Raw genomic sequence first — 22,929 nt, forward strand, 5'->3', positions numbered from 1 at the left:
CCCACCCACCATCGGTCAACGCACACGCACACACCATCAGTCCAACTGAGTGCGCGACGTTCCTGCAGGCGTGGAGACAAACAAGAGTCTGATGCGTCAAACAAAACAACTCCGGGGGAAGAAGACGAGTATAATACATTCTACGAGCGAATCACAACACACACCGGTCTGGCGGACGGTGAGACGCTGCGCATGAGATTTGTGGTTTGATGAAGCATGTCCAGACATCATTGTCACGACTTTTAAACGAGAACCAAAGGAGAGAATGAGGACAGGGTTTCCGATACAAGGCAAGCGGTGCGTAGTGTGAAATTCAGCACATCAGGTGACGAGCAATTAGGCGTGAGCCCGTTTGAATTGGCACGCAGTTTTGATCCGCCTGAATGAATGCTTAATGCATGCGGCGAATAAATAAGCGCTGTTCACAGCCATGAAAAATTTGCGACAGAGCGGGTGTAATATCACTCCAGGTGTATAATCCATGCAAATAATCACAGGGTCAATTCGATGAACATACAAATTCACTGAATGTCTGTGTGCTTGAAACGACTCTGGCATGCGAGAACCGCATGAACCAACAGCAGTACGTCGTTTCAGAGGGGTTTGGTAAACAATCGGTGGATTTATTGCTGGGCAACGTTTCGCTTTTGACACAAAAGCTTCGTCAGGCCAAGTGAGTAAGTAAGTAGGTTGATTGGGTTTTAAGGCAGTCGGGGAACCAATCCGTGAGATTCCCTATGGTTAGTGACGTGGTCAGTGCTGGGTGTTCAGTCTGATGTCCCTGTTTGTTGATTAGTGCGATGACTAAGCTTTACGATAGATCGGTTGGGGGGGGTTCGTCTTTATGATGAACCCGGATTTTTTCGTCCCTGCTTCTTCAGTCTAGGACACCTTAATGGAAAATTCCTCTTGGGGTCGTTCACAGATTTCGTTCACCTGTGTTCGTCCAAGGGTGCTGGGACAATTAGTTTGGGGATGGGGGTGGGCTGGTTAATTGGATCTAACGCTACTTGGATTTTGTACTTTTAGACCCAGGCGATTTCGCTGATAACTGCACACCGCCTCGTGTCATCTCGGCTGATCTAAGACCGCTCTCCACACGTTTGCAAGTTCTACCCCCTCTATTCTATTCACACTGGGATGCTTGGCGATTTCCACCGCCTCGGCCACCAGTCGCTGTGGTGTGAATCTTAAACCCCGTCTCAGGATGTCCACATTTTCTAAATCTATCTTATGCCCAGTGTCTAGAGCATGCCCTGCCATTGCTGAATCTTTGACTAACGCTTGGTATTCCTCTGCGTTTCTCGGTGGTTTGTTAATGGAACGCTTATGCTCACCGATTCTGGTGTGCAATTCCCTGGCTGTCTGACCTATATAAACCTTCGTACAGTCGTTACATTTTATTTTGTATACACAGTTCCTAGTCCTATCAACCGGAAGGCGATCCTTCAAATGCACCAACACCGAGCGTAAAGTTTTCCCCTTCTGGAAAGCTACTCTAATGTTAGCCGTATTCAGTACCCTTCTAATGACTTCAGATGTCCCTGTTTTGTATGGAATGACCGCTGTTCCGATCCACTCCTTGTTGGGCCTTGGTGTTGGCACCAATACCCGTCTTAGTTGTCGCTTAATTAAACCCACTGGGTATCCGCCATCTTGAAGTCGCTTTTTTACCTCGAGCTGTGCTGCTCTTCGGTCGACCTCCTCTGTACACAGTGCTCTCACTCTCCTAAACATCGCTGAGGCTATGCTAGCATATACTGCTTTTGGATGTGCAGAGGAGTAGTCTAAGACCGCACCACTATCTGTTGATTTCCGGTATACAGTGGTTTTTAATTTCCCACCACTCTTGTGTGTCATGCAGTCAAGGAAAGCTAGTGTACCCAATGTGAACTCTAGCTCCATGCTAAACTTAATGTGAGGGTCCAATGTGTTCAGATGTTGAAAGAATTCGTTCACCTTATCCCGCTTTATTACAACGAACGTGTCATCTACGTAACGCCAGAACACCCTTGGTGGACACTCGAATCCGTTTAAAGCTTTCTGTTCGAAGTCTTCCATGTACATGTTGGCCAAAATCGGGGATATTGGTGATCCCATCGCTAAACCTTGTTCTTGAGAGTATATAATTGAGTCAAAAACAAATTGACTGAGGTTTAGGCATACCTTTATGCCTTCAACTATCTCGTCTACGGAGAGTTGCGTTCGTTCTTGCAGCGTTGTGTCTGCCAGTAAAAGTCTTCTCGCTACTTCCACAGCGTCCGCTTTAGGGACGTTGGTATACATCGAATTGACGTCAAAACTAGCCAGGACTTCGTCTGGCTCCATCTGAAACCCAGCTACTTTTTTGGCAAAGTCATACGAATCTTAAATGTGTGTGGGTGACTTGCCGGCAAGTGGTTTAAGGATACCTGCCAGATATCTGGCCAGCTCATGTGGTGGTGAACCTATGCCATCCACTATTGGTCTTATGGGGACACCGTCCTTGTGAATTTTCGCTAACCCGTACAGTCGTGGTTGGATTGCACATTTTGGGTACAATCGATACCACTTGCCTTGCCTCAGATGGTTTACCACAGATCTTAGATACCTCCCAACTTCAACTTTACTCTTACTCATAATTGACGTGATCTTTCCGTTACTAATTTGTCGGTAAGGACCAGCAGCTATGTGTTGTCTAACTTTATAAAAATAGTCACTCTTATTCATGACGACCGTGGCCTTACTTTTATCTGCCTTTGTAATTGCTATGCTATCTACATTTTTTAACGTGTCTAAGGCTCTTCGCTCAGCTGGTGCAATGTTTGGAACCCCTGGTTGCGGGGACTTCAGGACTGTGACCAACTGTACACGTAATTTTTCCGCTTCCATTGAAGGAAGCTTCTGGAATACAGACTCAACACTATGTATGATCTCTTCTGCCCTTATAACGCTTTTACTTACTGCAAAATTCGATCCTTTCTCTAACAGACAACGTTCCTCATCACTTAAGGGTCTATCTGATAAATTGACTACGCTACAATAGCTAGTGGATGACTTACTCTTCTCTGCTGTGTAACTAGAACAGTGAGTGGTAGAAAGCAATTTCTCGAACTTGCGTATTTGTCAATCCTTGCACTGTTACCCTGGAGCTGATTTCACTTCCTTCGCTTTGGTATCCAGTAATTCGAAGTCAGCAGGCGACAGTGCGTACTGAAGATCGTGGTTGAGATGACATGCGCGGTGGCGGATATCAGTCAAACGTTGAGTGGTTAAATGGATCCTCTTTTTGAGGAATGACTTGGCCGCTGAAGAAGCAATTCGAGCAGAAGCGGGGGACGCATCTGGTGGCTTAACAACCAGAGATTTGGGAATTATGTTGCGCTTCATGCATCTAATGTTGAAAATGCGATGGTTCTCCCAGTTTTTCTCCAATCTTTCCAATCGAACATATTCACTTGACAGCTTCCGAACACATGGTCCGTAGATGTTTCCAATCATTTGGAAAAAATCCGGGTTCCTCATAAAGACGAACCCCCCTAACCGATCTATCGTACAGCTTAGTCATCCCCACTAATCAACAAACAGGGACATCAGACTGAGCACCCAGCACTGATCACGTCACTAGTCATAAGGAGGAATCTCACGGATTGGTTCCCTGACTGCCTTAAAACCCAATCAACCTACTTACTTACTCACTTGGCCTGACGAAGCTTTTGTGTCAAAAGCGAAACGTTGCCCAGCAATAAATCCACCGATTGTTTACCAAACCCCTCTGAAGCGATGACTTCCCAATCGGTTCCAAACATTTTCCCAATGATTGAAAACAGTAGTACACTTTTTAATATTCCTATCGGACCACTATCGTGAGGATAGTGAGACGTATATCCGTGCTGCCTACATGTTGGATGAAGTTATTCTGGTTTCTTACCCTGTCTATATGAATCTTCCAACTACCAACCACAAAATACGCTTTTTCGGACTATTGCGCTTATCGCAGTAACACTGGACATTGGACTTGTAAACAAAACACATTTCTCTTACGCAAGATGTCCAACATCTTCTCTACTATATAGCTGATGAATACCCTGAACAGCTTACTACCTGTTGTCCCTTTTTGGGCCACTTTAGGTTGATCTGGTCCCACAATCTCTATTAAGCACACTTTGTGCTTGTGCACTGAATCTAGTTCACTTTGCGCTGTACACCATTAGTGAAAAGGTTGGTGTTGAAGACGGGCTCGGTTGAACCTGTTATTTGTTTTTCGGTCAATTCTTAAACCGCGTTCCAACTGATAATTGAGATGAGTCTTGTGCGGTCGATTTACCCGAAGAGTATCACAAACAAGCAATTCAAATGAATTTCTAAAGTGTCTCCCTTCAGCACCAACGGCACCTCCAAACCGTTAATTCTACCTCAATATACAGTTGTTCAGGAATCGTGATTTCCCCAGAAAAGGGACTGCCTATTATTTTAGGCAAAACTAATTGCCAAAAACGAAGTCGTAATACAATAAAAGATTCCTAGCTCATGTCGTATTGATAAAAATTGAGCCACATCATCTAGCAGAATTATATGACCATGTGGTAAATCAAGAATTCTTTTCGAAATTGTCTGGTATCGTTAGGGGTTTTACTCCTATTCTGCACAGATTGAAATATTTGGCGATTCCAAATGTCTAGGACATTAGTGGCTGGCTCGTGAGCCGTGGTCTTCTTGCTGTCTAATGACAAGAACATACTGAGTCTTCGATTAAACCTTGATATTCGGCTGCGTTGCTTAGTTGTCTGGAAGGTTTTATATTGTACTCAACGACCTTGGTGTGAAGATCTGTAGACTGTAGACACCTTAGTGCAATCGTCGCAGTTTCTTTAGAAATCATCACCATAAGCTATTTACTTGTAAAAATTGTTAATTATAAAGAAGGAATATTTGTAAGCCACTGAATAGAGCTTAAATGACTTAAGCACAATGTGGAGATCCCAAGTGTTATGCCGACGAGCACATACAAACAGGGCCGTCACTGGATAAAGCTTATTGCCATGACGAAAATTGCCTCCGAAGGTCGATTAAATGCATCACGTGATCCGAGCCTCATCTAGCAATTTTGTCAAAATTAGGGCTAAAGATTCCTTCACTTAGGACTTCATCACCGTCCAACTGCCACCCCTTTCCCTCCAACTAGCCTCATCGGAACCAGATAGAGGAGTGGAAGGGCTAAGAGCCTGTTTACGGAGAAACTTCCGACTCCAATGAAGAATTAATCACACAGAGCATTATTGAGTCTGAATTTGGTGAACAACTGAGCTCCTTTCAAATGCAATCAACGACGTAGGTGGATACCGCTTTCCTTGTTTCGCGGACCACTAGAACAGCTTGTTGGTGACAATAAGTATACATTTATATATATATACATTGAAATAAAAAAATCATATGATGACCCACGCCATGTCTCGCTAAGGATACCTGACAGCTTGACAGTGACCTGTTTCATACAGTTAACATGACGCCTAGTAAAAATGAAATCCTAACCTAACTGAAATCTCCGAATAAACCAAAAGAATACTGCGTTCAGTAACGGCAAAACGTGTTCACCAGTCGGTTTCACAAACGTTCACTAGGGATTCCCGATTGCGTTGTGAAAAGGTTTTTGAATTTTTAGTTCTGATTTCGTCTTGTAAGTGTAGCTAGTTTATTCTGAAAAACCAAAAAACACTGGATAGCCGTTTCTTCCTTATTGGAGGACATTAGCAGTGCACATCTTGCAAAACTCTAAAGAATTTTGAACCCGTGAACAATTGACCGTTTGGCCAGTAGTGGCTGATCAGCAGTGCGACTAATTAGTACTTGAATGGGATGTAGCGCCACTCATCAAATTGCAGTACAGCAGCTTGTGGCCGAACTGTTAAATGCTAAACCACTGGCCGGAATTTTGCGGGTTCGAAGCTCTCTGAGTTCTGTGAGATTCGCGCTGTTGATGACTCCTGATTGGAGTGAGACAGCTGTACGGTGCTTCCCGGCTTTCAGCATAGATTGACTTCACTTATAGGAGACACAATCGCCTGAGCAATAAAAACCGCAATAAAAGCCGCATGCAGTGTGTTATTTCTTTTCTCAGTATGTTTGGCTCACATATCAGTTTAGGGGATGAATTACAAATCCTATCCGGCAATGTGTCAGTCAGTGTTGTCAGGCTTTACCAGCAAAGATTCGTCACTCCTATTCTCTAATAACCTCAATGAAAGCTTTCTCCGTGAAAACACAGTCAAGCTGAAGAGAACACTTATATGTGATCTCTTCAGAAGTACGCTTTTTACTGTGACGAATAATCGATAGTTACACTGTGTAATACCACAAGCACGAAGTGACCGAAGGGCAGATTGATGACGGTATTGAGAGACGTCCTGTAATTCTCCGATCTAAAAGCTGGTTCATGTTAATGAGTATTATCAGTCGTTTGGTCGGGTGTACATTCGCCAGCACTCAGGAGCATAAACACGGAGTACATACTAATTTATACTCTACGGAAGTGCGACGGCCTACGGAACGGCTTATGTTTAGATGAATGACAGAAGAACATTTTAGGGATGTCAAGTTTCCATATAGTCTGTACTATCTTCTGCATCATCTTTTTTAGTAGAGTCATACTGGACTGCACAAAGCCAGGTAGTTTCAAGACCAGCACCAACAGAACTGAGAGGGGGAATCGTGGTGATTAATTATTGCCTCGGTTCAATAAATTGTCTTCTATTTAGTTCCACCCTATCTTAAATACGCCTGGAAGCCGAAATGATTGAACCCTCAATTTTCTCGAATTTCAATCAGGGCATCACTGCCAAAAAAACTAGTTGGTCAAGTAATCATATCGTAAAATGCACGCCAGCTCGGTAAGTTACACAAACATGTTTGAGACAGATAGGGTGAGCCTGCTTCTTCCTTATCGCACACAGGCTAGCAGCTCCCAACTTTATTATTAGTGTCAGCAACAACTGTTCGGTAGCTTAGCTGTGCTTAAATATCGTTTCCACTAATGCATTAACAGCACCCATAGGAAATTACACTATAGTTCCCGGAGCCAGCATTTTGTGAAATTTAATTCTGCATCAACAAATTACATCCTCAACTTCAACAACATTGAGTAGCCCCATCTTGGCACTTCAGTTGCACTCCAAAATATCAGGAATATCTCTATTATCTCCTGTCAACCATCTGGTGTACTATAGTAGCATAGGAATCAAGTAAAGAGAAGGCTTTTTGCATGTGTTAACCTAATAAACTGTGGAGTTAGACTTTTATTCGTTCGACATAAGATACCTTGATCATGCACCTATTCAATGGAGAAGTAGGATGGTGGTCTAACTGTTAAACACACAGTGAACCAGAGCACAAAGCTTCAAAACCGAATTTTAGGGACCGCACTTCCAAAATGAAATATACAAGTGGCGACGTTAAATCGACACTTTTTATTCAACATATGATCTATACTATATCCGTGAAGCCGGAGAAATTCAAGTCGTACAAAGAAGCGCTTTTGGAGAACTCCTGGCTTTGGAGATCAGAACTGTGTAAATTACGCATTGACTTTGTACCTTAAATTTGATGCAACATGGTGTAGTTTCTGAACTCGGATAAAGAGTGGAACAAAGTGACACAAATGGTGGAAGACTCTGTACTGTAATCACGCTGAATGTTCCAAACGATTAACCACATTCGATCCTTTCGTGAAGCAATTACCGACACAATTCATTGACACCATAGGAAGCGGACAAAGAATTCAACCTATTTAGGTAAGAATTCCAAGCTGAAGTCCTCGTGGACACATCTGCCACTACGATTCATAGCAGAGTATTCAGCAAGGGCTAGTAATCATCCAGCCTATACTAATTCGCAGTTCTACTCACTGACTGCAAGAATTTTAAGATGAGGTCTTTGGGCGAAGTGCACAGATCTAGCCTACTTGTGGGAATCTGAGTAGTTAAACAATACAAAGAGTCTCATTCACCCTTTTTCGGCCGTTTTATTGCACCTGCTCGAGTGAACAAAACTCATCAACGAAGTTTCTACCAGCCAACCAGTTTATGGGTAACGTTGTTTTAGCGTCTTTCATTGTTTTATTTGGGAAAGAAATTCGGCATGTTCTCTGATTCATTACATTTTATCGAAATGAACGTATCAAATTATCTTCTGCTGCTTGACAATACTGAACCGATGCTACTCATTCCTTTGTACTATCCATAAATTTTACTATATTATCCTACAGTCCGATGGCACCATGATATCTCCCTGCCCCTTGACTTCGAATCTTTGTTCGGGCGCTGTTCACAACTGTAGCCCATCAGCAAAACACAGTTGGGGAGGCAGAATAAACGATTGAATTTGAAATGACATCACGTTGCGAATGCTGACTTCACTGATGCGAAAGAAGTACTCACAATATCGCCGTTGGTAAAACTTGAAATGACGCCATATGTTGACTTTGACAATGCAAGGCAAAAAGGTGTGCTGTGAAAATCCTACAGTGGTGTTAATCGATAGGTCGCTAATGCATACGGTGCGCATGGGTGGTAAAAACTACGAACTGTGACATGGGTCAAGGGTATCGCTAATACATCCAACGACGTAGTGCAAAACCAACCGGAATTTATGGTGTCACGTCCGAGCATTGGGAGCAGAGTGAGCTAGGCCTCATTTCAAAGAAAACGTAGCTTCATGTGTTACCAACACACCCAATGGTTTACCGAGAGGTTTAATTAATTTCGGTGCGAGGGCTAAGGTCAGGGAATCAAACTGTTATGACAGCGTACCCTATCAAGTGAGTGATAAGCTTGCTTATTGGTCTAGTGGTCATCATGACAACAAACTAACAACTGGCAGACCAGTTTGACCTATCAACTTCAGGTAGGAGTTCTAGAAGTCGACTGGTACCTACTGTGAGGCCTTTATTCGGCTGATCAAATAACACTTCTCAAAGGAACGATTTTTCTCCTCAAAAATAAGCTTTTAGAGATCGAACTAACTCCGGGAAAATTATCATATGCTATAGCACCTCAGTACGGACTAGACTTCTCAAATTCAGCGGAAGGAAAATGTGTAAAACCAATTGATAAGTCATCATTACAGACCCATAAACAAGGAAAATGTGTAAAACCAATTGATAAGTCATCATTACAGAAGGGTCCCATAAACAATCAGTGTTTTTTTTAGCTAGGCGACGTTTATTTATGACACAAAAGCTTATTTAGGTCAGATGAATAGTTTATCAAGGCGGCCGAGTTTCAAGGCAGACGGAACATTGATTAGCAGGATATCTTCCAACCAGCCCACTAAATCACTGTTGAATGTCAGTTTTTGTCACTTGTTTTGGTTGCCCAAACTTTGCACTTGATCATTTGGGAGAAATTCAATTTATTTTCTATTGGGTTTGGATCCTTGAGCTTCCTGTTCAAGGCGCTCTAAATGATTAGCCATAATAAGTGCTACCGGAAAATTTTGTTGGTATGTTTGGGCTTGTGAATGCTAAGGACATTTGGTTGGTGGGTCGTGAGATTACGAGGATTTTTTGGTCAGCTAAGATCATGCATCTCATCTGAGCTACTTCTCTTCATGATTCTTCCCTGCTGAGAACCACCCACCACCGTGTGTCGGCTCGGCTGATACAAAACCGTGCTTCATACGCTCGTCAGTTCCACGCCTTCTACTTATTCACATTGGGAGACTTGGTGATATCCACCATCTCGGTCTTCACTCTCTGTGGTATGAACAGCATTGCAGTGTCCAGTGCACATTCCGCCATTGCTTAGTCGATCAGTAACACCCGATCTATGCAGTCCATTAGTGGCCTTTTTATTTTTCTCTTGTGCTCGCCGACTCTTGTGTGAAGTTCTCGGGCTATCATTCTTATATAAGCCATAGTGCAGGCGCTACATTTACTTTTACGGACACATTTCCTGGTTTTATTGTACTGGAGGCCCCCAATGCATACTGTAGTGTGCTTGTTCTCTGGAAGCGATAATGAGTTGTTCAGCTGTAGCACCTTTTTGGCGCCTAACCACCATGTCACCAGAAGAAGCTTGAGGGCTGAGATACTGCCAGTGTGCCCAAGCCTAGACAAGGGAAATCGAGAGACAGAGGTCGGGTTTGAACCACGGACCTTCCAGTCAGTCAATTCGCGCTCTGACCATCTGAGACCATCTGAGGCATCAAGCCCCGCATTCCAAAGTTTGTTCTTTACTTCACTTTGGGCTGTTATTCTACAAACCTATTCTGTATACAGGGACCTTACGCGGCTAAATATTGTTGAGGTAATACTATCAAATATTTAGGTTAAGTAGATGGGCAGTTCATAATCGCCCCACTACCAGCTGGCTCCTGATATGGTGCGGTTTTTAGCTTCCCACCGATTTTGTAAGTCTAAGAAGGGCATTGTGTCCAAAGTTGTCACTTTCTCAATTCTGAATCTGATATGGGAACTCAGCGAAATTCTATCATTTAAACACGACGGAACTCTCAATAACACAACGCTAAAATATTTTGGACAGGTGCAGGAGCCCGGCTAAGGCATTTTTTTCAATTTGGGAATAATAAGGGTTCGATTGCAAGACTTATTTCTTGATCGTAAACCCCGGTATCAGAAGCGAAGTGCGTGAGATTCAGACGTGTTTTTGCGCATTCTACTCTTTCATCCACCGTGAGCTGTGTCTGTTTTGAAAGGGTGGTGTCTCCCAACAGTGCTCGCTTATATGTGACTGAGGAGTTCTTTTTGGAATATTAGTATAAAACGAGTTGATATCGCAATTCGAAAAAAATCTCATCTGGTACCACGGGTGTTATATCTGCTGATTCGTCAATCTGTGGTATCTGCTGCTGACCCGCTCCAGTGCCTAGTGCTGGAGAAAAACTCACAGAAGAGAACACAATCGCTATATTCCGAACAATCGAGTGCTAGAGCGTGAGTGCGTGCGATTGAGAAAGGTACAACGGTCTCAGGCTATTTATTGGACGGACACTGTCTGCTGACGCACACGGTCTGGCTTTGGTACGAGGCTGTGACGTGCTGCATATTACGGGGGCGTTGTCTGATCTAGATCAGCGCTGACTCGCGCTGTCTGGGTTTGATAAAAGGCTGTGAGGCGCTGCCTATTGATTCCGGGCATTCAGTGGTTGCTTTCAGGAAACTGACCTTCCTGATAACGGGAAAACCCGCTACTTTGTTTCAGATGTCATGTGAATATGTAATACAGATTTCCTCCAAGAATCTGGCCAGCCCGTAGGTTAGGGAGACTATTCCGTCTACTCACGAAGACATGCACTCTAAGGATATTTAGTAAGCAATAGAGACACGGGGCGGATTGGGACAGTCGATGTCACCTACCTTACCCTAAGTGGTTTATCATGGACAGCAAATACCTGTCTGCCTCAGCATTACTGTGCTCATTTTGTTCGACATTCGGAGCTCTTGGATACTGGGAGTTAAGGATGATAATCATCTCTACTAGTAGCCTTTCCGCCTCCGTTAAATGAAGTTTGTGAAATGGATCCACCGATGGGAATTTTTTCCTTCGCCTTTATAACCCCTCTTCTTACTGAGAAATTGAAGCCCTCTGCTAAAAAAGAACCATTTTCAGCCAGAAGGAGGCGATGTATCGAGCGGCCTAGACAGCAAAGGTATGGTTTGCTGCAAGTGTTTTTATTAGATACGGGGTGGTTTTCCCCGTTTTTCTCCAACCTCGCTAATAGAGTGTGCCCACCTTTACAATTTGCGAGCACAAGGTCTGTTGTAATTCCAATCGAATGGAAAATTTTGGGAACCCATTGAGGAGACATCCTGTAAGAAGCAATCGATGAACAATCGGTAAACAATCGGTGGTTTTTAGCTGGGCAACTTCCGCTTCAGGCCAAGTGAATAGGGTGTTAATCTGAAAGACATATTCTTAGCGATCCTCCGTTCATCTTGAAAATTTACCAACCTGGCGAAATACTTTTTTGATTTAACGAAGCTTCTTCATTAGAGAGAAACGTTGCTCAGCTAAAAACTTAGCGATCCTCCGTTCATCTTGAAAATTCACCAACCTGGCGAAATACTTTTTTTGATTTAACGAAGCTTTTTCATTAGAGAGAAACGTTGCCCAGCTAAAAAACACCGATAAATTACCATACCATGTCGTTGCAGGCTTCTTTTTAGTGGAAATCAGCTCAAATTCAAGCTCCTCATTTAATGAAGGGTGCGTGCTACAATTTCGTCTATTCCCGTTTCTAGGTTTAGTCATCTGGAGTGGTGGAACAATCTGTTCAGCGCTGTATTGATCAAATGTTTTTCTAAATTTGGCTCGGTTGGACTGGTGAGTCTCGGGATGTCTGCTGATATTATCACAATATGTCCGACTGATGATTCGTTCCTGATTTTGTCGGGCTTATTATATTAAACGTATGCAGTCATTAGTAATCTATCATTTTAATAATGTCTGTTTTGCTAGATGACCTGTAGGTTCCGCTAAATTCCGAGTGGAAGGCGAAGGGGATGTAAACTAGGACGCAGACAATCAGTCGTAACATTGAATACTGCAGTATATCAAACTTCTGGGTTCAAAAATTTACCACGCAGTCGCTCTGGAACAGGCTTCTAGATTAAGTAACTAATTTGAAAAGCCGATTGGTGCAAGAAACGTAGCAACGAAAGAACATATCGTTTCTGACTTTTGTTGGCTATCTTGTTTTAACCAAATATTTTTAACTTTGTTTCATGTGCTTATGTGGGACATTATGCGGTCGAGAAAGCTGCTTCTCTTTGAAATGGGGATTTTCTCACCTTTTCCTCAGAGGGAATACTGTACTATGTTGATGGATTCTTCGCCACTGTTCTACGACATCATATCCTTTTTTGGCATAAAGCTGTACATTGGACACAGCACACAACACAGTAACACCGAACATACAAGCTTTAAGAACAGTTCACTGCACGTTCACCATAACTGTGACAATGAGATGAAAATTCTTCACCGGACTGTGTCACCGTCCACTGTTGCCACAGTCAGTAATAACTTAGCACCGGTTTATGCAGATGAGTTGAAATGTCATTTCGATAGATAGATTTCACTTTAAATTTCCGCCATGCACTCTAAGAAAATCCTTGAACAAGCAGCACCAATATCAACACACGTTCATCCTATACCATTTCTGATGTTTTTATAGGTAGATATGGCGAAAGTTCCCACTTGGAGCTCACTTCGGAAAAGTTAAGGTTTATTTCATTTAGAAATATCAGCACCAATCGAGTTTTTCCACTCAATGAACTCGTGCAGTCTTGTGGCGAATTCACTTTGCATCTCATCTATTAGAACCTTCCTTTCGTTCAGTGATTTGTGCGTTGATGATGACATCTAAAAGCGGAGTTTGTTTATAATGGAAGTAATTTACTTGAAAGGTCAAGCATATGTGAGTGGATGTTCACTGCGTCCTGAAAACGAAATACCAAATGTTTTCATATTTTCACGGAACGAACTTTAAACTGCATCCTGAAGACGCACAAAAAGAACTAAAATGTGGATAGTCTAGCACAACTGTGGATTGGACAATTCATGGGCACCGAATTCTGACCTCTTTACTGTCAAAAGTTTAAAATTAAATTTGTTTAACCGCATTTAGATCAATAGGTCGCTATTTTTTGGACAAGGTTTCTCCATACGTTATCGATCGCATTAGGACATCAGGCTATGTCCTTAACAGTAGAATTGGTGAAAATCGCCAGCCCATTATTCTGACACCGTAGAAGCACACAGAATTATCCTCAGCCCCGGTACACTCTACGCAAACGCGAGCGCACACATACCATTTTGCGTGCTTGTTACCGCCATCCCGGCACGGGATTTTGGGTGGTTTTCCTTCACTGTGCTGCACACTGTGACATTTCAACCATGGTGGGACAGACATGCATCGCACTGAATGTGTCAGAAGAACGTAGGAACCGGCGGGCGTTTGGACGGAGGTTGGCAAACACAAATCTCAACTGTCGGCACGTACGTAGGCACACACGCCAATGGACTGCTTCCGAGATCGGATGAACCTCAGGCGTATACGCCGCGTTTATATCGGTTAACCAAGCCTTAGGGAGGAGTGCAAACACTATCACACACGAGTCAGGAAATATTCCTCTACAAGCGTACACTGAATAGTAGTGTCCACGCGCTTCACATTCCTTCGCTGTCCGCCGTTTTCATTTTCTGATCGTTCGTCGCTGACTGCCCTTACTCTAACCAACTTATCACTACTAATAGTGGTGAACTTTCGCGTGCGCGTGAGAGCCAGAGGAAATACTATTGACAAAACACGCTTTGATCGATCAAAGTGTGAACACCACACAAGACGGCCAACCGGCCTTGTGAACAGATTAATGTTGGTGTTGCTGTCACTGATCCTGTTGACACATCATAGCCTTCCCTAGAACTATGTATCGGAAGGCTGAAATTGATATTCACTTCTTCAGATCAAGGTGATTCTCTACAAAAAAAACCGTGGGCTGGTTTCGATAAAGGGCCAGTCAGATTATTCCGTTTTTGTCTTCTCAACCGGAAGAAAGATATTTTATGGAAGGTGGGCGGTTTGATTTCAACGATGGTGGAAGTTATGTGGGTGAATGGCATGAAGGCAGAGCACATGGTTTGGGCATCGCCACTGGTCCGGAAAACCAGGGAGAGTATTCTGGCGAGTGGACTATGGGTTTCGAATCCCGTGGTGTGTATATCTGGCCTAGTGGGAATATTTACAGTGGGACATGGTTGAAAGGGAAGCGACACGGAGAAGGGGTTCAGGTCAAAGGTCGATGGATCTATCGCGGAGCATTCACCACTGGATTCTGCGGACGTTACGGTGTGAAAGAATCTTTGACCAGTTGTGCAAAATATGAGGGAAGTTGGCACCTTAACCAGTTTGACGGATTCGGCGTGGAAACCAATTCAGACGGAAGTGAGTCTTATAATTACTTTAATTGCGTTTTGTGTCTTATGACGTCTTATGACGTCTTACAACGTATTGCAACACCTAAGTGAAATTAAAAGTAACGTTTTTGAAATTTTCTATTCATTATACCACTGTTTATAACGCTATTGAACTAAATTTGTTCAAGACCGGCTGCACTTCGTTGTTCACCTGTGCCTTGAAGAGCAAACTAGTAAGGATGTTCTGTTTTAAGCAGTCTTACCTGAGTCATTTTTTATTACGGCAAATTAAGCAGTGACCAAATAGAGTAAGCCAATCTATCGCACAGTCCACAACGAGGAGTGGGCGGGATGTCGCCCATGGATGTTGGTCCCGTTCTGAGTGGTTCATACACTGGGCAGAATCATTGTGACAGCCCTTCAGAGTGGTGGCTCTTGAACCGACCCTTTGACGGACAAGTACCATTGGTGCGGTTTTACCCCCTGAGGCGAGTGACGAATGCCCAACCTCCCCATGTGTTCTGCGATGAGGTACTGAGCAGTTTTGCCTTCAACTGAAGGCACCATATAAAGACCGTCCCGTGTCACATTTGGGACGATATTGGAGATATCACGGTACACTGTTTTGATGAAGCATCCTACTCTTGAGGTTGCTAAAACCACTTCGACAGCCCGGAGCCGGTATTCTGTCTCCTTGGAGCTATTCGAATAGACACAGTCCCCGAGTTCGGGTAAAAGTTGACTATGTCAACAAACTCATGCCTACATGATTTCTTCTAACTAGGACAATCCAGTCGTGGGATATCTGTGTTTTCGGCAACCTCAAGTGTGATGTCCCACCCAAAAACTGTATCTATGTGATGTCAACAATTAGCCAATCGTGATCTTTCGTTCAGTCTTATCATACTCAATCCTCCCTCCAACTTTGTGGCATTCTACAGGCATAGAGGTAAGCTAATCCAACAGCCGAGCAGCTTCAGTTCAGTGTTTCAGTATTGTAGGTGCCATGACCGGTGCGACATATTAAGGTTAAAGTACGTAATGGCGGTTGATAATTGATAGAAGGGTAGTTTGATGAACCTAAACGTATCTATTTTGAGGTTTCAAGAATATGTTTAGGATACACGTGAGAGATTTTCTTTTCGGCGTGGTTGCCCTCAAGAAGTTACTTCAGAAGACACCCAATCCGATGTCCATCGAAAATGCCAACCTCCAACAATTTTGGAGTGCGCAGAATCAAAAAATACGTTCGGTTACCGCAAGCAAGTACGTCAAAGAGACCATGCTTGCTTGTCTCGTTGAGCAGCAAAAGACAAACTTGCTCCCATAATTATAGCCAGAACAAGTGAGTGTAGAGGACCGTGACGATGGGGTATCCAGAGACCAAGAATTCAACAGACTCCACGTATCCGCATAGAGTAACGTTGGTTCGCTTAGAGTAATGACTGCGTTCGGGTGGTGCGTGTAATCTGCTTTGATTCGCTTTCACAATCTGTTAGCTTGCCAAATTATATGACGCCACAAATGCTCCTCAGAAGTCATCTTTTTAGACAAGTAAACAAAAAAGTTGCCAGTAATTGGAACCAGACCGAGATATTTACCAACCTATTTCGGTCGCTTTGAGAAGACATTCTTACAAACTGGTAATTGGAAAATAACCTAACTACCATTGACAATTCACGAGTTTCTGTGTATGTAATACGCGGGTAGTAAACCTCACGGTTGCACATGATCTAAAAGTGCTCTATACAAAAAGAAACTTGGTGTCTCGCTAACCTCCAAGCCACTTCTACCTTTTAAAGCTTCTCTGAAGTTTCCCCTCTACTCGCGTTCTGAATTAAGGAAATCACTTAATTGCAGCCAGGTAATCAAATTTACTGGCAAATTTCAAAACAGCCTTTTTATTGGCTTTCGACCTCCTACGACACTACGAATATTCGTCGTGTTTTATTTCATTAAACAAAGGAAGCTGATAGACAAAGCGATATGAAACCAATCTTACAAACACGCAGTGCCTCTTATTCAGGTCGAGTCCCAAAGTGGGTGGCATTCAAGGGTTAGTGCACCATGCTTCTGTTATTACCATTTCGAAATCCGAGTTTCACAGACTTGTGAATTCTCAAGTCCTCTCAAATTCCTTCAGAAAATTGGAAGCTTCATTTGACCCCTAGTAAGCAGTTCAATTATCTGACAAGGTCAGATAGACATAGGACATATAGATTAGCCTGGTTTTTACGGGTAGATCGAATATCCGATTGTGTAGCTTGAGATGTCCCGAAAGTAACCCGCTCTACGAAACACAGTAAAGTCACACTGCATAGCAATTGACCACCAGTGCTGTCCCATTGGTGCTGCTTTCTTCGATAATGATGATGACGGTTGGAAAGATTACTGTCAGTCAGATCTTCCATGAAATCTTCGGAAGCTGTAAATAACCACACACCGATAAATACGGCTCACAGTTCATGCACCCAACCCCATGTATCATCGAACCAGTGAGTCACCTCAAAATAACCCCATGTATCATCGAACCAGTGAGTCAAAAGGCCACGTCCAAAAGATTTACCACCATTTTGATGCAAAATCCACCGAACATCATTTTTTTTATCGAAATTAAAGAATTTCGATTGCTAGAACCTGCACCCAGACATTTTGGGTTACCCAAATTCCACTTTTGTTTGGCGCGCTTCATGCTTTATATCGTTTTTGGTGCTCAATCAAAATCACAGGTTTATCCATATCAACTTATCAACCTCGAGTGATATAGATGTTGAAACCCTGTTTTCATTATACAGTGGTCCGAGTTCAACACCCGGTTATTCGGCATGGTTCGACAGGGTTTGCTAAATGGGAGTGAAATGGTTCAAGTGGTTAGAGCGCGAACCCGACCTCTGCCTCTTGACTTCCCCTGTCTAGGCTTGTCAACCTGGGAGTATCCCTGCCCTCATGTTTTCCTCGGGTGGCATGACAGCTAGGTACCAAAAAGGTGATACAGCTGAGTAGTTTTTTATGAGGAGAAACATATTTCAGTCAGAACCTCCCTCCTGAAAATGAGCCTTTTGCAGACAGGGCCAATTCCTCCGGTTACATGGATTAAATCGTCGGCAGGAAAAAAGCTACACAATCGTCGACAATCAGTCAAACATTCCTGTAACCCAAGAATACGGTCATCTCTCAATAATAGCCGATACGGGAAAAAAGTCTAGACAGTCTTCAGAGTGCTCTATCGTAAAAGGAACGGATCCTAATCTAGGCTGGACGACTAACAACACTATGGCCTTCATGTGAATGCAGCCTGTCTTCAGAAGGAGTACAATATGCAATCGTCATCAGCTCTCTCTGTCACAGAGGGACCTTATTTATTACCCAACTGATCGGCTTGGTGAAAAACTATCTAACTTATTCAGGAGATCACACAGAGTTAACAATTTCAACAGATATCTCCAGGGTGAGTTGCACGTTGCGCAGAGTTGCACGTTGTTTACCTCCACCGAGAGCGAACCAACAAAAAGCAGCCTCATATGAAAGCCGATTATTGCACCGCCAGAGCATATCTTCTGGAGACTATGAACATTTCAAATACAGTATTGTACGAATCTGCGAAGCCGCGTTGAAAACAAAAAAGACTTGAATTTCGCATCCTGGTCCTAGTTACAAATGGATTTCACACCAAGTAGAGACAGCATGGTTCTCATTGTTTGTTAAGGTAACGTCAAACCAAGTCTTTTGTGACCACAGAAAAGTGATCTTGGCTAGAATTTGGACTTGGAAAGTCACTACAGTAGTTTCAGTTACTTAAAATCAGCAGGTAGCACCGTTGTAAACTGAAAGGGGCTCGCGTGTGTTGCATGCAAGTCTATTGTAGACTACGGCAACTAGAAATGTGAAAATTTTAGAAGAATTAAGAGAGTTTATCGTTGTACATTATGGTAATAAATTAAAACAAGCCTACCGTGGGTACATTGTCTGCCCTCGTGTTTCGGTAACCGTCGATTACTTTGTCACGGTTTTTGGAACGAATTTAATAGACGCGGTGTACATACTGATAGGGTGAATCCTTGTGCGTTTCCGTTTGCTTGGTTTTCTACTGTACAGTTTAGTATGGTTCGGAGAATCAGCACAAGTCTGCGTATGGCCTAGCTTCATTGCAGCTTTATGATTGCTTCTGCCAATGAAGACTGAATTCATTTTAGGGAATAATATCGTCCACCTCGATAGCACTCTACGTTTTTGAGCAGATTGCTAAAATAGTGTGCTATCAGGACAGCGGTCAGAATTAAGAAACAAATATGGGGAGATGAATCCTGCCTCTGGCTATAAAAAGACTCGTCAAGCGGGAAAAATTTTGTCCAAACTTGTGCCCATCACCCGAGTTGCAACTTCATGTCCTGAAGGTACTTGTTGACAGCTAGTTACTCTACTGTCAAGAGCGTATATTGCGCTTGTTGAAAACATTGTACCAGATCATTGCAAAAATATGCGAGGCATTTGCAGCAGTTAATTTGTACAATTGTTTGACCGCCGATCAATCAACTGACCAATCAGCGGATCTCAATGAATGGATTTTGATTCAAAAAGCCTAAAAATTCCAAATATTTAAAGGAAACTATCCAGTATGTGAAGACTAAAGGCACACTGCTTGAATGCGCGTCTGTACGAAGTTATTCAGTGTTTGGCCATCGATTCCCTGAATGTTCGGTATGGTCTAGTATAGCTATCACAATAGCAACTCTGAGGTACGTCAGATGGTTTTAAGAAGAAAAAACTCTGGCGTGATGGGCATGCTAGTCACACTTCACAAGTTGTCGCAGGATTAACATTCTAAAGGAGCCAAGGCCAAGCAATGAAGTGTGATGGCATTTACCAATAAATCTAGCGCGACTGACAACAGCCACCATCCTGGATGTGGACCGCAGAACTAGACTCATCGGTGTTCAATGGTCTCGAAAGACAGTCAAGTCTCGTAGTCAATGGGACTCGTGCGACAAAACTATCGTTCTGGTTGAACAACTGCCTAATAACATAAATGGGTTAATTTACCATCGATTAACTGTTTATGCCATAGTCTCCCGCGCCTGAACATTCGTCATTTGCTCTCCCAGCTTTTCGTTGCTGATACCATCGTACTAGTGGTAAATATTGGCTTGTCCCGCTTAAAAATATGTGAAGAATAAAATCAGTTTTAAGCGATGAACCTCCAGAGATCCTCTCTTAAAAAAGCGAACGGAGCTTTCGTTTTTTGATTTCTAAGGATCCTGCTCTCTGTAAAGCTTTTACTGTATGCGTATCATTTTGGTTGCTACAATACAGTTCTTTTTGCGCCACTTTGGGAGTTTTCACCCACAAATTGACAGAACTCTGGTAACCAGGCAAAATGTTTTTAAAATAGGAGCGGTTACAGTCATTATTCATTCATCATTCGTGCTTGAAAAAAGTACGGTAAAATTGCTTTCGTGGTTCTAAATACGACTGAAAAGAGAATCCTTAAATGCCTTCTCATGTTATCAGGATTTATGGCATCTTGTGAAACTACTTATTTATCATTAGCTGAAATAGCTTAGTGTATAGAGGCTGTTGCAAGCCACATTACTTTTTACACAAGTTGTAAAACTTCCCTCCGGTTCTGGTGGTTTAATCTTATTCACAATTTCTTGTGTCAGCGCACGAAACGGTGCTCCCCATCATGCCTGAAACTTCTATTCTTGTTAGCAGATTGATCTGTACTTCACCACCACCCATGAAAAAGACTATATTCAAAGCATGTGAGAATTTTACTGAGGCTCTTCTGTTCAACATATCAGTAGCTTATGATGCCCGTTCATCTGTTTCTGTTCAACTAACGAACAACCATATGGTCACCATTGAAGGACGTATCTTCAGTACAGTATCAAGACTGCATACTTGCGTCTACCTAGATTTCAAGGGCTATCTGATAGCTTTGCGTGATACCTAATTCTGTTGATGAAACCAAGCTATGCTCAAGCATTGTGTGGCTGTTTTCCTTATTTAAATTCATCGACACTGTAAGTCACACAAACACTCAAGAAATTTCGAAACTGTGACTTCCAGGCCACTAGTTTAAATAACTTACCATCGCCCGCGTACAACTGAAGTGCGATTATTTTGAACTTGAGATTTCAATTTCATAAACAAATTCGTATGAACGATTACCGACCGGTTCCTCGAGTCACGATTTTTCGAATACAGGTTTCACTCATTTTGTGAAGTTACCTTTTGTCTGAGGATATTTAAATATTCCCCATTCAGATTTGATCTTGTATGTGATTATTCCAAATAAAGATGATATATACATAAAGGAAACTACTCACAAGGTTGCTGCGAACTCTTCGACAGCCCATGACCGGTTTCGCCCTTCTTGGGGCCCATCAGGCAGGCGCAGTCCCCGAGTTTCCGTCAACCGTATGTTTTACTTGAACCCAAATTGGACTGTTTTCGAGAAATATACTCATTTGCAAATCAGTTTGGTTTTCTCGAGAGACTCAACTGAATCTCTCGTTTATGATATTCTATAACTGAATGTGCTGCACACAGGCCACCTCATGTTCCAGTTTGTATGATATTCGAGATATCGCAGTATATTTTCAAAAACGAATCTCCTAAGACTGGCTCGTACTCCAAATGAGCCGTTCACTTTATTCTTTCCAATCGCATTTGTTGCTTGATCCACCAATCGGGTCCAATGAATATGGGTCACAACAATACAAAAAACCAAAAGAATTACTGGAATCGTGAGTAAAGCAGTTTTCCTGTCAAACCAGTCATCACCAAAAACTTGCCCAGTGGGTTTCAACCGTGTGTCACGCTACCTGACTGGGAAGTCCTGACGGGCGTGTCAATCGATCGTTACAACCAGGACAGTTACTGGGTCATCGTTCGATGAGTCGGGCACACCAATCACATGGCTCAAGTGTAAATGCGTTGGCCTGTTCAGACGTGAAAATTCGGATGCGTCCAACGTGCGTTGGTGGAGTAGTGGCTACACGCTCGCCCCGCGTGTCAGATATCCGGGGTTCAAATCCCGGCGCAGCGATTGGATGTGAACTGCTGATGAGCTTTAATAAGTGCGAAACTTGAGTGCCACACATTTTGTGTGGACTCACCGGAATAATTACGCCAGAACAGAGGGACGACCGTTCGAACGAGTGGTGTGGCTATGAACGAAATACCTACCCCGCAAAAACCCAAAACTGCATCGTAAAATAGCCTTCGAAATGTGTACAAACGCAATCGAGGGCGTAGGATGTGTCCACCCACCTGACCATGGGTGATGATTTCTTGATCGGTGACGGAAATCTTTCAAGCAATAGCCAAGTCACAACAACCAGCAAACGCAGCCGGCAGTTTGTGTCTGAATACTTTTCATCCACCTTGCACGGCATCTTGAGTCAGTATGTACCTGACATTTTTTTTATTTATCATTGGATGACTTTGGTTGAGACAATCTCTTCCCACTTGCTAAGACTCAGACAATCATACCCTGGGTTGCATCATTTGATAAGAGCAGTTTCAGCTCTACGTCGGGTCACCTGATGGAATGGGATATGTCCTTTGTCGTGTGTTCAGTCGTCTATTCAACTCAGTGGACTTTTACCATATTCTAGATACTGGAGTGAATGATCCCAATCAAAAACTGGCTGGTTGTTTCAGAATTCGCTGCTCTGTTCCCTATATTTTTAGATTATCAATTCACACAGATAAGTGATCTCAGTGTTAACTGTTTTTTTATTTTCCCCCTAAAGTAAACGGCCACAACCTATTAGGAAGATATCGTCCACATTCTCATTCATTCGTCCCGACTGATTTCTGTTAGCTTTCTTCTATGAGAAACCAATTTTACTGTATCGTTTATTTCTTATAGTCTAAATAGTAACACAAATGGGTTGACGAACATGTTTTCGGCAAGGTCTTTTCAAGTCATACAATTGCAAAGGTTAAGAGAGCGGTATTTAACATATTTGAATGAGTATGGTGTAAATGGACAGGGAATCGAGTGAGATGA

The 22,929-nt window shown here is 42.9% G+C and overlaps 2 protein-coding genes across 2 annotated transcripts in view; both read left to right on the forward strand.

Annotated features, from left to right (window-relative positions):
- The window catches only part of T265_10546 (hypothetical protein), a gene marked incomplete at both ends in the record, with an annotated part of 48,546 nt that extends 35,331 nt beyond the window's left edge, over positions 1-13,215 (forward strand). Inside the window, 2 exons of the mRNA XM_009176948.1 lie at positions 12,236-12,317; positions 13,168-13,215. Of these exons, the coding sequence (XP_009175212.1) occupies positions 12,236-12,317; positions 13,168-13,215 (130 nt within the window). The remainder of the gene's footprint in view (positions 1-12,235; positions 12,318-13,167) is intronic.
- A 990-nt stretch (positions 13,216-14,205) lies between these two features.
- Positions 14,206-22,929, forward strand: part of T265_10547 (hypothetical protein) — a gene marked incomplete at both ends in the record, with an annotated part of 57,585 nt that continues 48,861 nt past the window's right edge. Inside the window, one exon of the mRNA XM_009176949.1 lies at positions 14,206-14,937. Within this exon, the coding sequence (XP_009175213.1) occupies positions 14,559-14,937 (379 nt within the window). The remainder of the gene's footprint in view (positions 14,938-22,929) is intronic.

Source organism: Opisthorchis viverrini (assembly GCF_000715545.1).
Source record: "Opisthorchis viverrini unplaced genomic scaffold opera_v5_378, whole genome shotgun sequence".
Lineage (NCBI taxonomy): Eukaryota > Metazoa > Platyhelminthes > Trematoda > Opisthorchiida > Opisthorchiidae > Opisthorchis > Opisthorchis viverrini.